This window comes from Lynx rufus, unplaced genomic scaffold, assembly GCF_022079265.1.
Source record: "Lynx rufus isolate CCGP_SWC_20201006 ecotype Redwood Valley unplaced genomic scaffold, mLynRuf1.p SCAF_23, whole genome shotgun sequence".
Taxonomy (NCBI): Eukaryota; Metazoa; Chordata; class Mammalia; order Carnivora; family Felidae; genus Lynx; species Lynx rufus.
In genome coordinates this window covers 9,534,937-9,548,014 of record NW_025814838.1, presented here as the reverse complement: position 1 = coordinate 9,548,014, position 13,078 = coordinate 9,534,937, and the positions used below count along the sequence as shown (strand labels likewise).

Genomic DNA, 13,078 nt, shown 5'->3' with positions numbered 1-13,078 from the left:
TGTGGCACCTGCCTTCTGGCCTGCCAGCCCAGGGGGCTGGAAGCTGATGGTCCATCTAAGTTTTTGAAATGAACATGGGAATAAAAGCCTGGGAAAGGGCTCAGGCGGAGGGGGAAAAAGAAACTGCTACCCCAAGCCGGAATACTGCTGTGACTCCACCAAGCAGGGAGGCGGGCTTGTTTTCCGGCCGTTAACCTGGAGCAGGAGGCCCACAGAGGGCACGGTGGTGGGTCACCACTTTCTAAATGTGATGGTCACTTCAATTCCCAGATAGCCTTCTCTGTATTGGCACATGCCAGGATCCCTCCACCACCACTGGTTGGAAAGCTCACCCCATGATTCGGTTGGGACTCACCTTGGAATCACACCCACAACTCCTTAACTGCTCCTGACCCCCTGAAACGTGCAAACAGGCAAGCTGATGGAACAGTCCCCATTAGTCCTCTCAACGCAACAGTCATCTCCAAGAGGCCACCTGGGGTCTACTCGCTGGGGAGGGCAATGGTGTGGGGGACCTCCACAACCAACCCACACCAGCCTGGCCCACTGGCTGTGAATCTGGTTCTGTTCTACCCCCAGAGGATGAAACAGTCTGCCCAGCCACATTTTCGAGTGAGCCTAATACTATTTGCAATTAGCTTTGCTTTAGTTTGCAGGGATTGAGGTTGGTTTGGTATTACGTGTTTGTGTGTGTGTGTGGCAGGGGGCGAGAGGGCAGTCAGTGTTAGCTTTTCAGTTCAGCAGTGTTCACATTTACACGAAATCCCCTTGTGCAGGATTTCTAGATCTCCTGGCTGTGAGGCAGCCTTGTTTGGCTACTGTTACTGATTTCTCCCTCAAGAAAGACACAGCCAGGGAATAAAATCGGTAAGAGAGATTCTTATTCTCTGGAACTTAAGTCTTTCACCAGAGGTGTCTTCCAGTGTAACTTGGCGGAGCAGTTGGGATCTGGAAACAAGGATAACACAGCTAAGAACTCTGTGCTTTGCAAAGTCAACATCAAAAACCAATGTGTTAACAATGTGCCAAAGAGAAGTCCCCTTGCTTTCTCCTAATGGGCTGAGTAATTCCCAAGAAAAGCAGCAAGCACTGTGTGTTATATTGCGCTGTTCTTGGGAAGTCATGTCCTTTTTTCTATAATCACGCACCCCTAATGGATGTTTCCTTACCCAGAAACCCCCTTCACTTTCTAAGTCCGGGGTGTATTTATAGACACTGGTCTTGAAGAGACCAGGAGGGCTTAAGAGTGACTGATGGGGCCATTTTCTAACCATATTTATTAAAACACACAGGCCAAATGCTTTTGAGTCAGGCTTTTCTTGGCACCCAATAATAAAACAGCCCAGTGGATGGCAAGGGGTTTTCAGAAAGCAAATCTGTGAGTCTATTTGTCTTTGAGCCTGTTCCAAACCAGTGCAAACCAATGCCTTGCATACCATTCAAAAGGCCAGGAAAACCCGAATTCCCTCCAGAGATCAAAGACCATCCCTGACTTACGTTTAAAAAAAAAAAAAAAGGAAAAAAAAAAAAGCTCAGTTTGAGTTATGGAATTGGCACATGATATAAAGAATGGAAGTCCAATTTACATGTGTAAACTGGTATGCATTGTTTCTGAAAGAAGCATGTAGCTATGTTTGGAAATTAAATGTGGGAATGACAGTGTGTCTTTGGATTGCTGGAGAAACAAAATGATGTAATTCTACGGAGGCAAGATGTAAACAATGACAATTCTGCTGAAGGTCTGTTTGGCATCAGATAGTAAAACCTATTTTTGTGCTCACAGGATAGAAATGATAATCACTCCAATTTCTGAAGACATCTTTTAAGGAGTAGAGGTGGGGGAATCCGGTGCCCAGCTGGGGCAGAGACAGGGGCCTGCAGCGGGCGGCGGGGGGGGGGGGGGGGTGTTACACTAGGTTGGATGTCAGCAAAATCTGTCAGGGTTTCACAACTCTGGGCTTTTCCTAAAAGTCACCTCCCAGGGAGGGAGAGGTACCTTGTGCATAATGAAAGCCAGAGAATTCATTGGGTACAAGAGCCCCAAGAAACAGGGATGTTTTCAAATGAATCCACAGACTAAGTTAACTAAGTATAGGTGGGTCTTCCATGCGTGGAGAAAGGGGATAGAGAGGGAAAGAACAATGGAAGCATTGCATGCATTCTAGCCGCAAGGGGCGTCAACTTGAGCCAGTGTTTTTGCAGGGCCCGTAAGCAGCCCCCACAGAGCGGTGTGTCCCGGTGAAACTGCCCCCCAACACTGACTGGTCTTTAGGCTTCTGGCCAAAACATCACCTCTTGATACTTACGGTCCCTCCATTGAGCACAACGGCCATCTCAGTCGGCTGATATACATTGCTTCTAAACGGAGCGCTGGGTCTGTTTCCCAAGCTGCCATTGCGAAATCCCGCTGTTCGGAGAGCTGAGGGGAGGCGGGAAGCCGCAACACAACACCAAAAAAAAAAAAAAGAAGAAAAGAAAAAAAAAAGGAAAAAGAAAAAAGCCCCACAATTTTGTTTTCTTCCCCTGCATCAACACCGTGCTCCCAGCACACATCCCCCACCCCCCTCCCTACTCCTCCCCATTGTCACAAGCCAGATTCAAAACAAAAGTCACAAAGGGGCTTTGTTCTCTGGCTCTCTTGGAGCATGACCCATCTCAGTGGGGTTGGGAAGTTTGTAGAATCCAGGGCCAGGCTGCTGGGGTGGGGGGCAGGGTTTTGAGCCTCTACCAGAGCCCCCCCACCCCCACCCCCAGCCTCTGCAGCCCATGGGCGATAAGGAAGCACCTCTGCATCCCTCAAGGGTTTCCTCTCTCCCCACAAAACGTCATTCATGTCAAGTTCAATACCACACCGTTCAACCCTGTTCACTGTTTCTAGATACATGCAGGCAGACAACCCTAAGAATGTGGACACTGAGTACACAGTAGAGGTCATCTTCATGGGAAAGTGACGGGGGAGAGAACAGAGGGACTCCCAAGGACCAGGGTGGGGTATTTCTAATCAGGAAAAAAGGGAGAGTGGTAGCAGAGAAGGCAGAATATGTCAGCACTTTTTAACCTAAGAAAGGTGGGTAAATGGTGTTTCTTATTTGCTTTCTGCTTGTAGAGATCTAATTTTCCTTTTTTTGTAAAGAAAGCCCCAGTTACACAAAGAAACATGGAAGGGACAAATGCATAAGGCTAAGTTGAAGAAGCCAGTCAGTAAAAGCTGCATACTGTTGTGATTCCAACTCAGATATTCTGCTAAAGGCAAAACTATAGAGACAGTGGGAAGACTAATGATTGCCAGGGGCGTCAGGGGTTGGGGGGGGATGCGGTGTGCAGTGAGGAACAGGTGGAGCACAAGGCATTTTTAGGGCCGGGAAACAATTCTATCTGACACTATAATGGTACATAGATGAGATTACCCGTTTGTCCAAATCTATAGAACTGCACAAACAAAAGAGTGAGCTCTAAAATGTAAATGGTGGACTTCAGTTAATAGTAATGTATCAATATTGATTTATCAACTGCAACAAATGTACCATTAATGCAGGCTATTGATAATAGGGGCATGCGGGAATTCCCTGTAGTTCCTGCTCAGTTTTTCTGTGAAACTACAACTGCTCTGAAAAACAATCTATTAAAAACTAATGAAGAAGGTAGAGGCACTATAAAAACAAAAGTCCATCTCAGCAGCAACATGGCATTGTCATAATTTTCATTCTCCTTGAAGGCACTAATCTTGCTTTGCTAAGAAAAGCCTCACTTCAGAGTCTTCCCTGAAGGGAGTCACTTGTCTGCCTGAAAAGTAGCACGAGAACTTGGGGTTTTTACAAATTACTTGAGGCAGGGACCAAAATCACCTTAGCAACATAGTGAACCGTCATAGACTGCCAGCTAGGAGCCAGGCACTGTGTAAAGTACTTTATATATTAACTCATTTAATTTTCATAGCATGATAGGTGCTTTCATTATGTCCACTTTACATGGGGCACAGAGAAATTAAGTTACTAGCCCAAGGTCCCACTGTTGGAAAGAGGCTACATGAGCATTCAAACCCAGGCAGGGAATCTTTTTTGGTTTTTGTTTAAGTTCATTTATTTATTTTTGAGAGAGACAGAGACATGTGAAGAGGGGAGGGGCAGAGAGAGGAAGACAGAGAGAGAGAATCCCAAACAGAGCAACCAAGAGTCAGACACTCATTTCCAGGTTGGGGCACCTGGGTAGCTCAGTTGGTTAAGTGTCCAGCTCTTGGTTTTAGCTCAAGTCATGATCTCATGGTTTGAGGGATGAAGCCCCATGTTGGGCACTGCACTGACAACACAGAGCCTGCTTGAAATTCTCTCCCTCTCTCTCTGTGCTCCTCCCCTGCTCTATCTCTCAAAATAAATAAACTTAAAAAAAAAAAAAGTCGGATGCTTACCTGACTAAGCCACTCAGGCGCCCTGAGAATCTGTGTTCTTAACACCATACTGGCTCCAAATACTGTTTTTTAACCATCACATTCAGTTACCTGGAAGCAACTTTTTAAGAGAGAGAGAGGGAAAGAAAGAACTCAAGCTAGGGAGAGGGGCAGAGGGAGAGAGAGAGAGACAGAGAGACAGAGAGAATCTTAAGCAGGCTCGATGCTCAGCGCAGAGCCTGACATGGGGCTGGATCCCACGACTTTGGTATCACGACCTGAGCGGAAACCAAGAGTCAGATACTCAACTGACTGAGCCACGCAGGGGCCCCAGAAGCAACTTAAACTTAAGTGACAGCTCAGCCCAAGCTGGACCAAACTGAGGTAGGGTGAACAAATGTTCCCAGACATAGGTACGCCAGTGTTTGCTTTAACGTCTCCCTCCGCGCCTTCAAGCAGCTCATTATGCGTGAGCTGAGCACAGAGATACCTTACCCAGGAAGTAGAGAAGGGGGAGCCAGGGAGCGGCATCAGAGGACTCTTACTAGTCTCAACTCCTAGCCGATACCTGCTGGAAGAGAGGGAACACCAAACAGCACTGCTCTCCTGATAATGCAGAGAACCGGCCAGCTGCGCTGGGAGAATCTGGCCCCAACACATTTCCTCCAAGAAACAAAGGCTCGACTCTACTGGCCATCTGTGGGGTGTCTCAGCCCAAGGGCTCCTCTCTGTAGTAGTTATTTGTGGATCTCCTCTGGTAAACATCCCTCCCACATTCTGAGTGTTGGCTACGACTGCCTTCTACCCTGGCCTGAGGTTGGCATGTGACTTCAACCTGCCCAATAAGTTCCAATCAAAGTTAACTCTGGGATTTTTGCTCAAGCATCCTGGGAAATGGTCCTCTTTTCCACTGGGACTCTGTGCAAGCCCAGAGTTTGGGGCTGTCATCATGCTAACAGGGCCAAGACATGGAGAAAGACCAACTGTAGTCATCATTCACGTCTCCATGATCTAATGATTCCTGAAGCCTGATTCCCAGTACATTAGTGTTTTGCTGTTGTTGTTATTTTGTTTTGTTTTTGCTGAAGCCAGTTCAAATCAGATTTTTTATTGCTTGCAATGTCAAGTGTCCCAACTAACACCCCACTCTGACCTGGGTCAGCTGTGAAAGACAAGCAGGGCTCATCCATAAGAGTGTCCCCACAGGAATCTAAGTTTACAGGCTGAATGCCGGCCTTCTCTTGCCCAGACTCTGAAAGTGAGGCTAGATTGGCCCTCCCCTAAAAGCTGATTTCAGGGCCTTCCATTAGGAAGCTAAGAGTCAGAGTTTAAATAGCCCTTCATCCTAATGAGATCTGAGAGCCCAAATCCCCCAAAAGAAAGAACACTTTTCTTTACTGCTCCTTTGAAAGGTGAACATTTAATATGCCTTGTTAACACTTTCCCAGATGTGATCTGAGGTGCTACATCCTTCAGTGCATTTTAATCTTTTATCACATACCTCATGCCTTGTTGATACTTATTAATAAGCGAGAGGCTAAAAAAAAAAAAAAAAAAATAAGCGAGAGGCTGATGAAGTGGTATCTACCTAGGGTCTCATTTTGGGGAAGGAAATACAGAAGCTGAGGGCACTGGGACTTGATCTGCAAGGAAAGAGAGCCCAAAAGGCTGGCTGGCTAAAATGCAAAAGAAACAGGGCTAACTGTAGCTCCTAGGCAAGGCCCTTTGTGGGGCCTGGTTCCCTAAAATACAAGCTGGCTGAGGTCAGCACTAAAGACAACAGCTGTTCTCACAGTGACAAGGAAGCATACCCAGATGTTCCCCAGCCAGCAAAGCAAGCGTTTCTAGAACAAAGGCAATCTTAGCCAGGACTCCAATTTAGCCTATGTGAACTTTGCCTGGGGCTCACCCTGCCTGGTCCCATTGGTCCCAGGTGAATTCTGGTGGACACACATTTGGGATGATCCAAAACAGGGCTATTAAAACTAAGTCTGACAACATCCAAGGTTGGGGAAGAAGTGGGGAAACAGGAATGGGGCTCTCATGAGTTATTAAGCCGGGGGAGGGGGAAGACAGTAAATTAGTTTAACTTCTGGGGGGCCATTTGGCTGTATATATGAAGATTTAGAGACTCTTTTATGCATGTCTAGGAATTTTTTTTAAGTTAATTGATCATGGGCCCAGAGGTGAATGTTCACTGCAGCATTACTTATACGGAAAGCCAGAAACAAGTGGAATGAATATGCATCAGCAGAGGATGAGAAAAGTAAACGATTGTGCCTAATGGGAAGCTCGGCATCATGAAAAGGATACTATGCTCCGCAGTCACTGGCCTGGAAGGGCCTCTGTCCGTGAGACAATGCTGATTTAAGCAAGCACACTGCAGAACACTGCGTACATTGGTGGCTACATCTGTGAGTCACTTGGAGAGCTCAAAAAACCTAAGCCCAAACAGACTTATCCAATCAGAACAAGGGGGCAGGCCCTGGTAATTTTTTTGAGCTGCCCAAGTGATTCTAACGTACAGCTAGGTTAAGAACCGCTCTATGGGATTGTCTCGTGTGTGTGTGTGTGTGTGTGTGTGTGTGTGTGTGAAAGAGAGTGGGAGGAAGGGAGGGAGGGAGAGAGACTGTGTGTGTTCACTGAGAGATGTCTGGCAAGATGGGAGCAGTCAGCAGCAGCTCCCTTTGGATAATGGGATTCTGAACAATTTTTGTTATTTTTACTTGCTGAAACTTCTACATGATTATTGTTGGTTTTTGTCATCAAAAAGGAATAATAAAGCTATTTTGTTTTGGAAAAGAAAGAGGGGACAGAAAGACAACTCACTTGGCTTGGGAATGTGTCAGAGTGTGAAATAGAGGAGGGTGTGACGTACCCCTAGACCCCTCATCACCAATGTGCCAGGCCTGATACTATTGGTACTGACCTGGGTCCCAGATACCTTTGTCCCTGGATCTTACGTACATATGAAGTACTGGCTGCATTTTCACAAGAAAAGATGCATATAGTAGAGAACCAACATCCCCCCTCTTCCCTGCTCTTATAGTGTGAGCTTGAACAAGTTGCCCGATATTCCTGGACATCAATTTCCTGCTCTATAAAATGGGGGACTGATAAACCCTGTATCCTCAAGGCACAAAGTTGTCCAGGCACATCAGTAAGATAAGGGCCACTCAAGTGCTTCGAGAAGAGAGGAGTATTCTTTTTTTTTTTAGATACTGATTTATTTGTTTTGAGAGAGCCAGCATGAATGGGGGACAGGCAGAGGGAAAGAGAGAGAGAATCTTAATCAGGCTCCACGCTCAGCACAGAGCCTGATGCAGGGCTTGATTTCATGATTGTGAGATCATGACCTGAGCCGAACTCAAGAGTTGGATGTTTAACTGAGCCACACAGGTGCCCTGAGAGATGAGTAACTCTGTGGTAGACTAATCAAGCATGTGGCCTCTGGATCCAGCCTGTGTGGACTCAAACCCTGGCTCTGCCTCTTAGGCAAGATGTGTAGCCTTTCTGTGCGTCAGTGTCCTATCTGCAAAATGGACCTCAGTGGGTTATTGTAGGGATTAAATGAGATTAGCCACTAAAATGCTCAGAATGGTACCTGGTCCATGGTAAACACCTACTAAGGTTAAACGTTCTTACTTTTGAAGACCCCAATGCTTGGATAGTTCTAGCATCTCTGTTTTATTACAAGTAAACTAGACCATCAGGTTCAACAACACTGAGTCTTAACCATCTGGGGTTCACAGACAGCTTTGAGAATCTGACAAAGCGACAGACAAAAATTCCCCAATGAATGTACAAAAATGTACATCCATTTCAGGAGTTCTTAATACCTTTGAGGTCCAAGGGGAGTCTATGGGTCTCATATAAAGAGGATCCTGTTCCAGGAGGAGCCAGGGAAGAGGTGGCTCCACCAGGACCCCACGAATTAGCCAGGCTCCTGACCTCTGCTCATCACATTCCCTGGAGGGCCCTCTGGGCTCCCAGTGATTATCCCCATCCTGACTCCTATCTTTTCCTGGTAACATGGTGAACCAGTGCCACCAGAGCTGACACTCCTGCTAAATCCTTTGACAAACATGGGCTTGCTGGCCTGAGGCTTTCTAGGAAGAATGAAACAGCTCTGATAAATACCACACCAGGGTTTCCAGCCCTGTCCACAGGTGGGGCCTCCCTCCAGTGGGTCTGGCCAGGAGTCGGGGGTACAGATGAAGCTGGGCACATCCAGGTGGGGAGGAGGGCACTGGGTAGCCTTGGAGGACCTGATGGTTCGATGTGCTTCCCCCTGCCTGCAGGGGACAGCCAGGCTGCTATTTTAGCACTCAACCCAGAAAAGTAGACTCTGCAATACAGCTGGCTGGTGAACATTGCCCAGGTACCTTGGTGAGCATCACTGAAAAGGGGACTGTGACCATCTGGAATGGGCCATCTCCCAGCTGTATGTCCTTGGGCAAGTGACTGAACCTCTTAGAGTCTCCACTTAATTCATCTATAAGGTGGAGATAGTAATGAGACCTATCTCAGTGGGTGGAGGTGAGGCCTAAAGAGAAAACAGAGGTTAAGGCCTTAGAATAGTGCCTGGCACATAGTAAATGCTCAATAAACAATGACTATACTAGGTAATAATTACTGCTGCTGCTGCTACTACTATTAATGCTGTCATTATTATTATTATTATTATAGCCCCTGATAAATCTTCAGGTAACTGAGAAAAGGCAATTTTATTTAATTTCAAGTGCTGGGAACTTAGCCGACTCACTTGAAGTAATGACTCTAAGAAATACTTCTGAAGCATCTATAGGGGCTCTGAGTGCCTGCATCACATCCTCTAGGCCCACCTCTGAATCCCGCCACAGCAGTGTGGACAGTCCTGGGTACCCAGACAGCCTCCACCTCTAGTGCCCACTAAATCTCTGCTTTTGTGCCTCAGAAGCCAATGGAACTTATGTAGCCAGAGTAGTGGGAGATGTGACAATGAGAGTAGGAGACCGAGGACACACATGAGGGTGAGTGATGGAGGAACTGGTGGCAGATGCTACAGGCTCCAGATTTCAAAGATCAAGTCTGAGGCTCGTTCTACATGCATCCCTGGCAGGGCCGAGTCCCAGCTGCCCACAGCAGTGGCCAACATATTGATCTACTTGTTGGGCATTTCTGCCTTCTTGGTCTCGTTATCCGTCCCTCTTCCTTGCAGGGAACAACTTCCTGGGTAAGCCAGCTGTACCCAAGTCTTGGGCTCTGCTTTCAGGGGAACCCAAACAAGATACACATCCAGCATGCCAGGTCCGGGGGGAGACCCTCAGCATGTGACACTCAGTATGTTACTTTTCACAACTCGAGAGGTACATTCTCTCATTGTCTGTATTTTACAGATGAGAAAAACAGGTTCAGAGAGGTAAAGCAATTTGCTTAAAGCCACACGTCGAGGAAGTACAAAGGCAGGATTTGAATCCAGACATCTGACTCCAGGGCCCAATTCATACACTCGTGATGACGAAAGTGGGAAGGAGACACAAGCGTCGCTCCCAATATCCCCTGCATCCATCTAGCACTTGGACTACAAACTCAAACACTTCCAGGTAGCCAGAGAATTAATGTTAATATGTTATAGTGGCTGGGTTAGGGGCAACAGGGAGTGGTGGGGAGTGTGGTAAACACAAAGTGGATCCCCATGTAAAGGAACAGCCACTTGGACTGCTTGCATAATTTAACTATTGTAAATAATATTGCATAAACATAGGGGTGCATATATCCCTTCCAACTAGTGTTTTCATATTCTTTCGGTAAATAGCCAGGAGTGCAATTACCGGATCATAGGGTAATTCTACTTTTAATTTTTTGAGGAACCTCCATACTGTCTTCCACAGTGGCAGCCCAAGTGTCCCTCAACAGATGAATGTATAAAGAACACGTGTATGTATACAATGGAATATTACTCAGCCATAAAAAAGAATGGAATCTTGCCATTTGCAACAACATGGGTGGATCCAGAGAGTAGAATGCTAAGTCAATGCAATACTGTATGATTTCACTCTTACGTAGAATTTAAGAAACAAAACAAACGGAAAAACAAAAACAGACTCTTAACTACAGAGAACAAACCAGAGGGGAGGCGGGTGGAGGTGGGAGGGTGGGTAGCATAGTTGAAGGGGATTAAGAGTACACTTGTCCTGATGAGCACTGAGCAATTATTCAGAGCTGTTGAATCACTGTATTGTGCCCCTGAGACTAATACAACACTGCCATGTTAACTACACTGGAATTAAAAACAAACAAACAAACGAAAGGAGCAGCCACAACTCCTGAGAGGTCGGGCCTTCCTGCACACACCGTCCATCAGCTCCAGACAATTGTTGCCAGGTGGGAATGTCGACCCAGCATTGCCAGAGCTGACGTTTCAAAAGAGGTGAGAAACCTGGGTTTTATATTTAAATAAGTTGGCAATGGATAGGAAAACATGCTAAATAAAAACCCATCTCTGGGCCAGTTTTATTTAGCACAGGAGCCAATGTTTGTGGGCTCCCATCTGCCAGGACACTGCCCTCCCCCATCCCCCCACCCCCCACCCCCCGCCCGGATCACCCATCCCCACTGGAGAGAAAGAAGAGAGTCCTTCTGGGGCAAGTGGCCCCAGAGGCCACCCCGCGCCAGGGGGTGGGGTGGCGATCACGTTACCTGCGTTGTGTTCATCCATGGAGAAGGCCTTGTTCTCCATGTAGGTCCGCGGCAGCTGCACATCCTCCTCAAACGCCGTCTCCCGCATCCTCGGCTGCGACGTGTCGAAGTAGTTGGGCGTGTTCTCCTGCGGGGCCGGCAGAATGGTGCAGTGGATTTCAGGGATGGCATGGAAGATGACGAAGACCCAGCCGCTGGCCACCAGTGTGATGGCCAAGGTGGGGTCGCCCCAGGCGTCTCCCTGCCGCAGCTCCGCGTTGCCAAAGAGGTACATGGTCATCCAGGCCACCCAGATGAGCACAGAGAGGAAGGCCGTGACCAGAATGCAGGCCCCGTTCTGCTTCCACTTCTTGAACTTGCCGCACAGCGTGAAGAGGGCCAGCCCCAGGGCCGCCACAAGCAGTACCATGTCGTAGATGAGGGCCATTACAAAGTCCATGGGCTCGTAAGCGCAGGCCGGCTTCGCGTCGCGCAGCACGGTCAGCACCAGCCACTCGATGGCGATGATGACCTGCACGAGCATCAGGCACAGCGCCACGCCCACCAGCTGCCAGCCGGATGGGCTCTTGCCGTGGCGCACCAGCCTCCGCACACGCCACGCCTGGCTCAGTAGGCAGGAGAAGCAGAGCGCGAAGAGGACGCCCCAGAGGAACCTGCGGACCGAGCAGATAGTCTCGTCCTCCCGGATGATGAAGGCGAACGTCAGCCCGAAGAGGCCCAGGGTCCCCAGGAGGAAGAGGAAGTGGAGGCCCACGGGGTCCTTCTTCTCCTTGTCCTTGATAAATGGCAGCCGCACCAGCAGGATGAGCATCAGGAGCAGCGTGATCAGGGCGCCTGCCCCGGCCACCGCCTCCACCACGATGCCCCAGATGGTGTCCAGGTCGCAAAGGGACACGTACTGAGGGAGGAGATCCAATCCGCAGCCCCGGGATGTGCTTGAGTTCTCAGAAGCCCCGGAGGCAATTACGAAGAGCAGGAGGAAGGCGAGCACCTGGTGGGTTCTCATCTTTCCCTCTGACACCAGAAATGTTCCAGAATATTGAGGATAGAGGAGATGTTTGGAGGGAGAAAAAGACCAGTTCACTGTCAGATTCCCACTTTCCAGACTTCTTTAAGACCCACCTCCTTTCAAACCTGCTAGCCCGTAAGTTACCTCTGACAGGTCAGAAAAAGGCACCCCTTTCTCCAGACAGCACAGCCCCTGGGGTGGGGGTGGGGTGCACAACCCGGATTTCAGCTCCCATCTGCTGCCTTGGTCTGGCACAGTGAACAATCATGAATCATCATTGCTAGTGGTTGGAGAAGAGCGTGAGAGAGAGATTCACTCTCTCTGTATACTCTTTTGTATTCTTTGATTTTTATATTCTGTGCTGTGTCTGACCTCTTCAAAAATAAGGGAATGAAAGCAAAACTTTAAAGAGACAGCCATGAACCCAGCACTGTGCTGAGAATGGTATGTACTGCCTCCTTTCAGTCTCTCAATGGTAACGGCTAATATTTACCCATGACTCACTCGAAGCCAGGCACTAGGCACATCCAGTCCTTACCCTGGTGACAAAACAGGGTCTCCAAGGGGTTAGGATACTCGCCCAAGCTCCTAGAAGCATGCCCTCATTTCCAACATACCATATCCAATATGAACTGTTTTCCTGGGATCCCCCTCTCCCTCTGCCCTCACACCTCCCCCAAAGGTCACCAGGGAACCCATCCTCACTGCACCTCCATCCCTCCCTCCCCAGGTGCTTGCAGGATTCCCCTTGGTACTCTTTCTGGACTCCCCACAGCAGCCATGGCAAATGGGCTTAACCCAAGTCCCATCTTGCCCCTCCTGCTCCTTCTGCTTAAGCACTCTTGACCCCTTGAGTGGAAAACTACGCCCCCCCCCCACCTCCCTGACCATGTCACCCTCTGAGACCTTGGCCAAGGTAACAGCCCCATCCCACTTCACCAGAGCCTGCCTATTTCTTTCTTTGCTCTAATCATCTCTGTATTTTTTTTTCTTCCCTGTTTACT

At 48.3% G+C, this 13,078-nt stretch overlaps 1 protein-coding gene across 1 annotated transcript; it reads right to left on the bottom strand.

Moving 5' to 3' along the window:
- Nucleotides 1-903: 903 nt before the first annotated feature.
- Nucleotides 904-12,086, bottom strand: GPRC5B (G protein-coupled receptor class C group 5 member B). The gene is made up of 3 exons (XM_047087125.1): nucleotides 11,066-12,086; nucleotides 2,307-2,419; nucleotides 904-948 (listed from the first exon to the last, which is right to left on the bottom strand). The coding sequence occupies exons 1-3, from the start codon at nucleotides 12,069-12,071 to the stop codon at nucleotides 904-906; spliced, it is 1,164 nt and encodes a 387-aa protein (XP_046943081.1). The 5' UTR covers nucleotides 12,072-12,086.
- Between the last annotated feature and the right edge of the window lie 992 nt (nucleotides 12,087-13,078).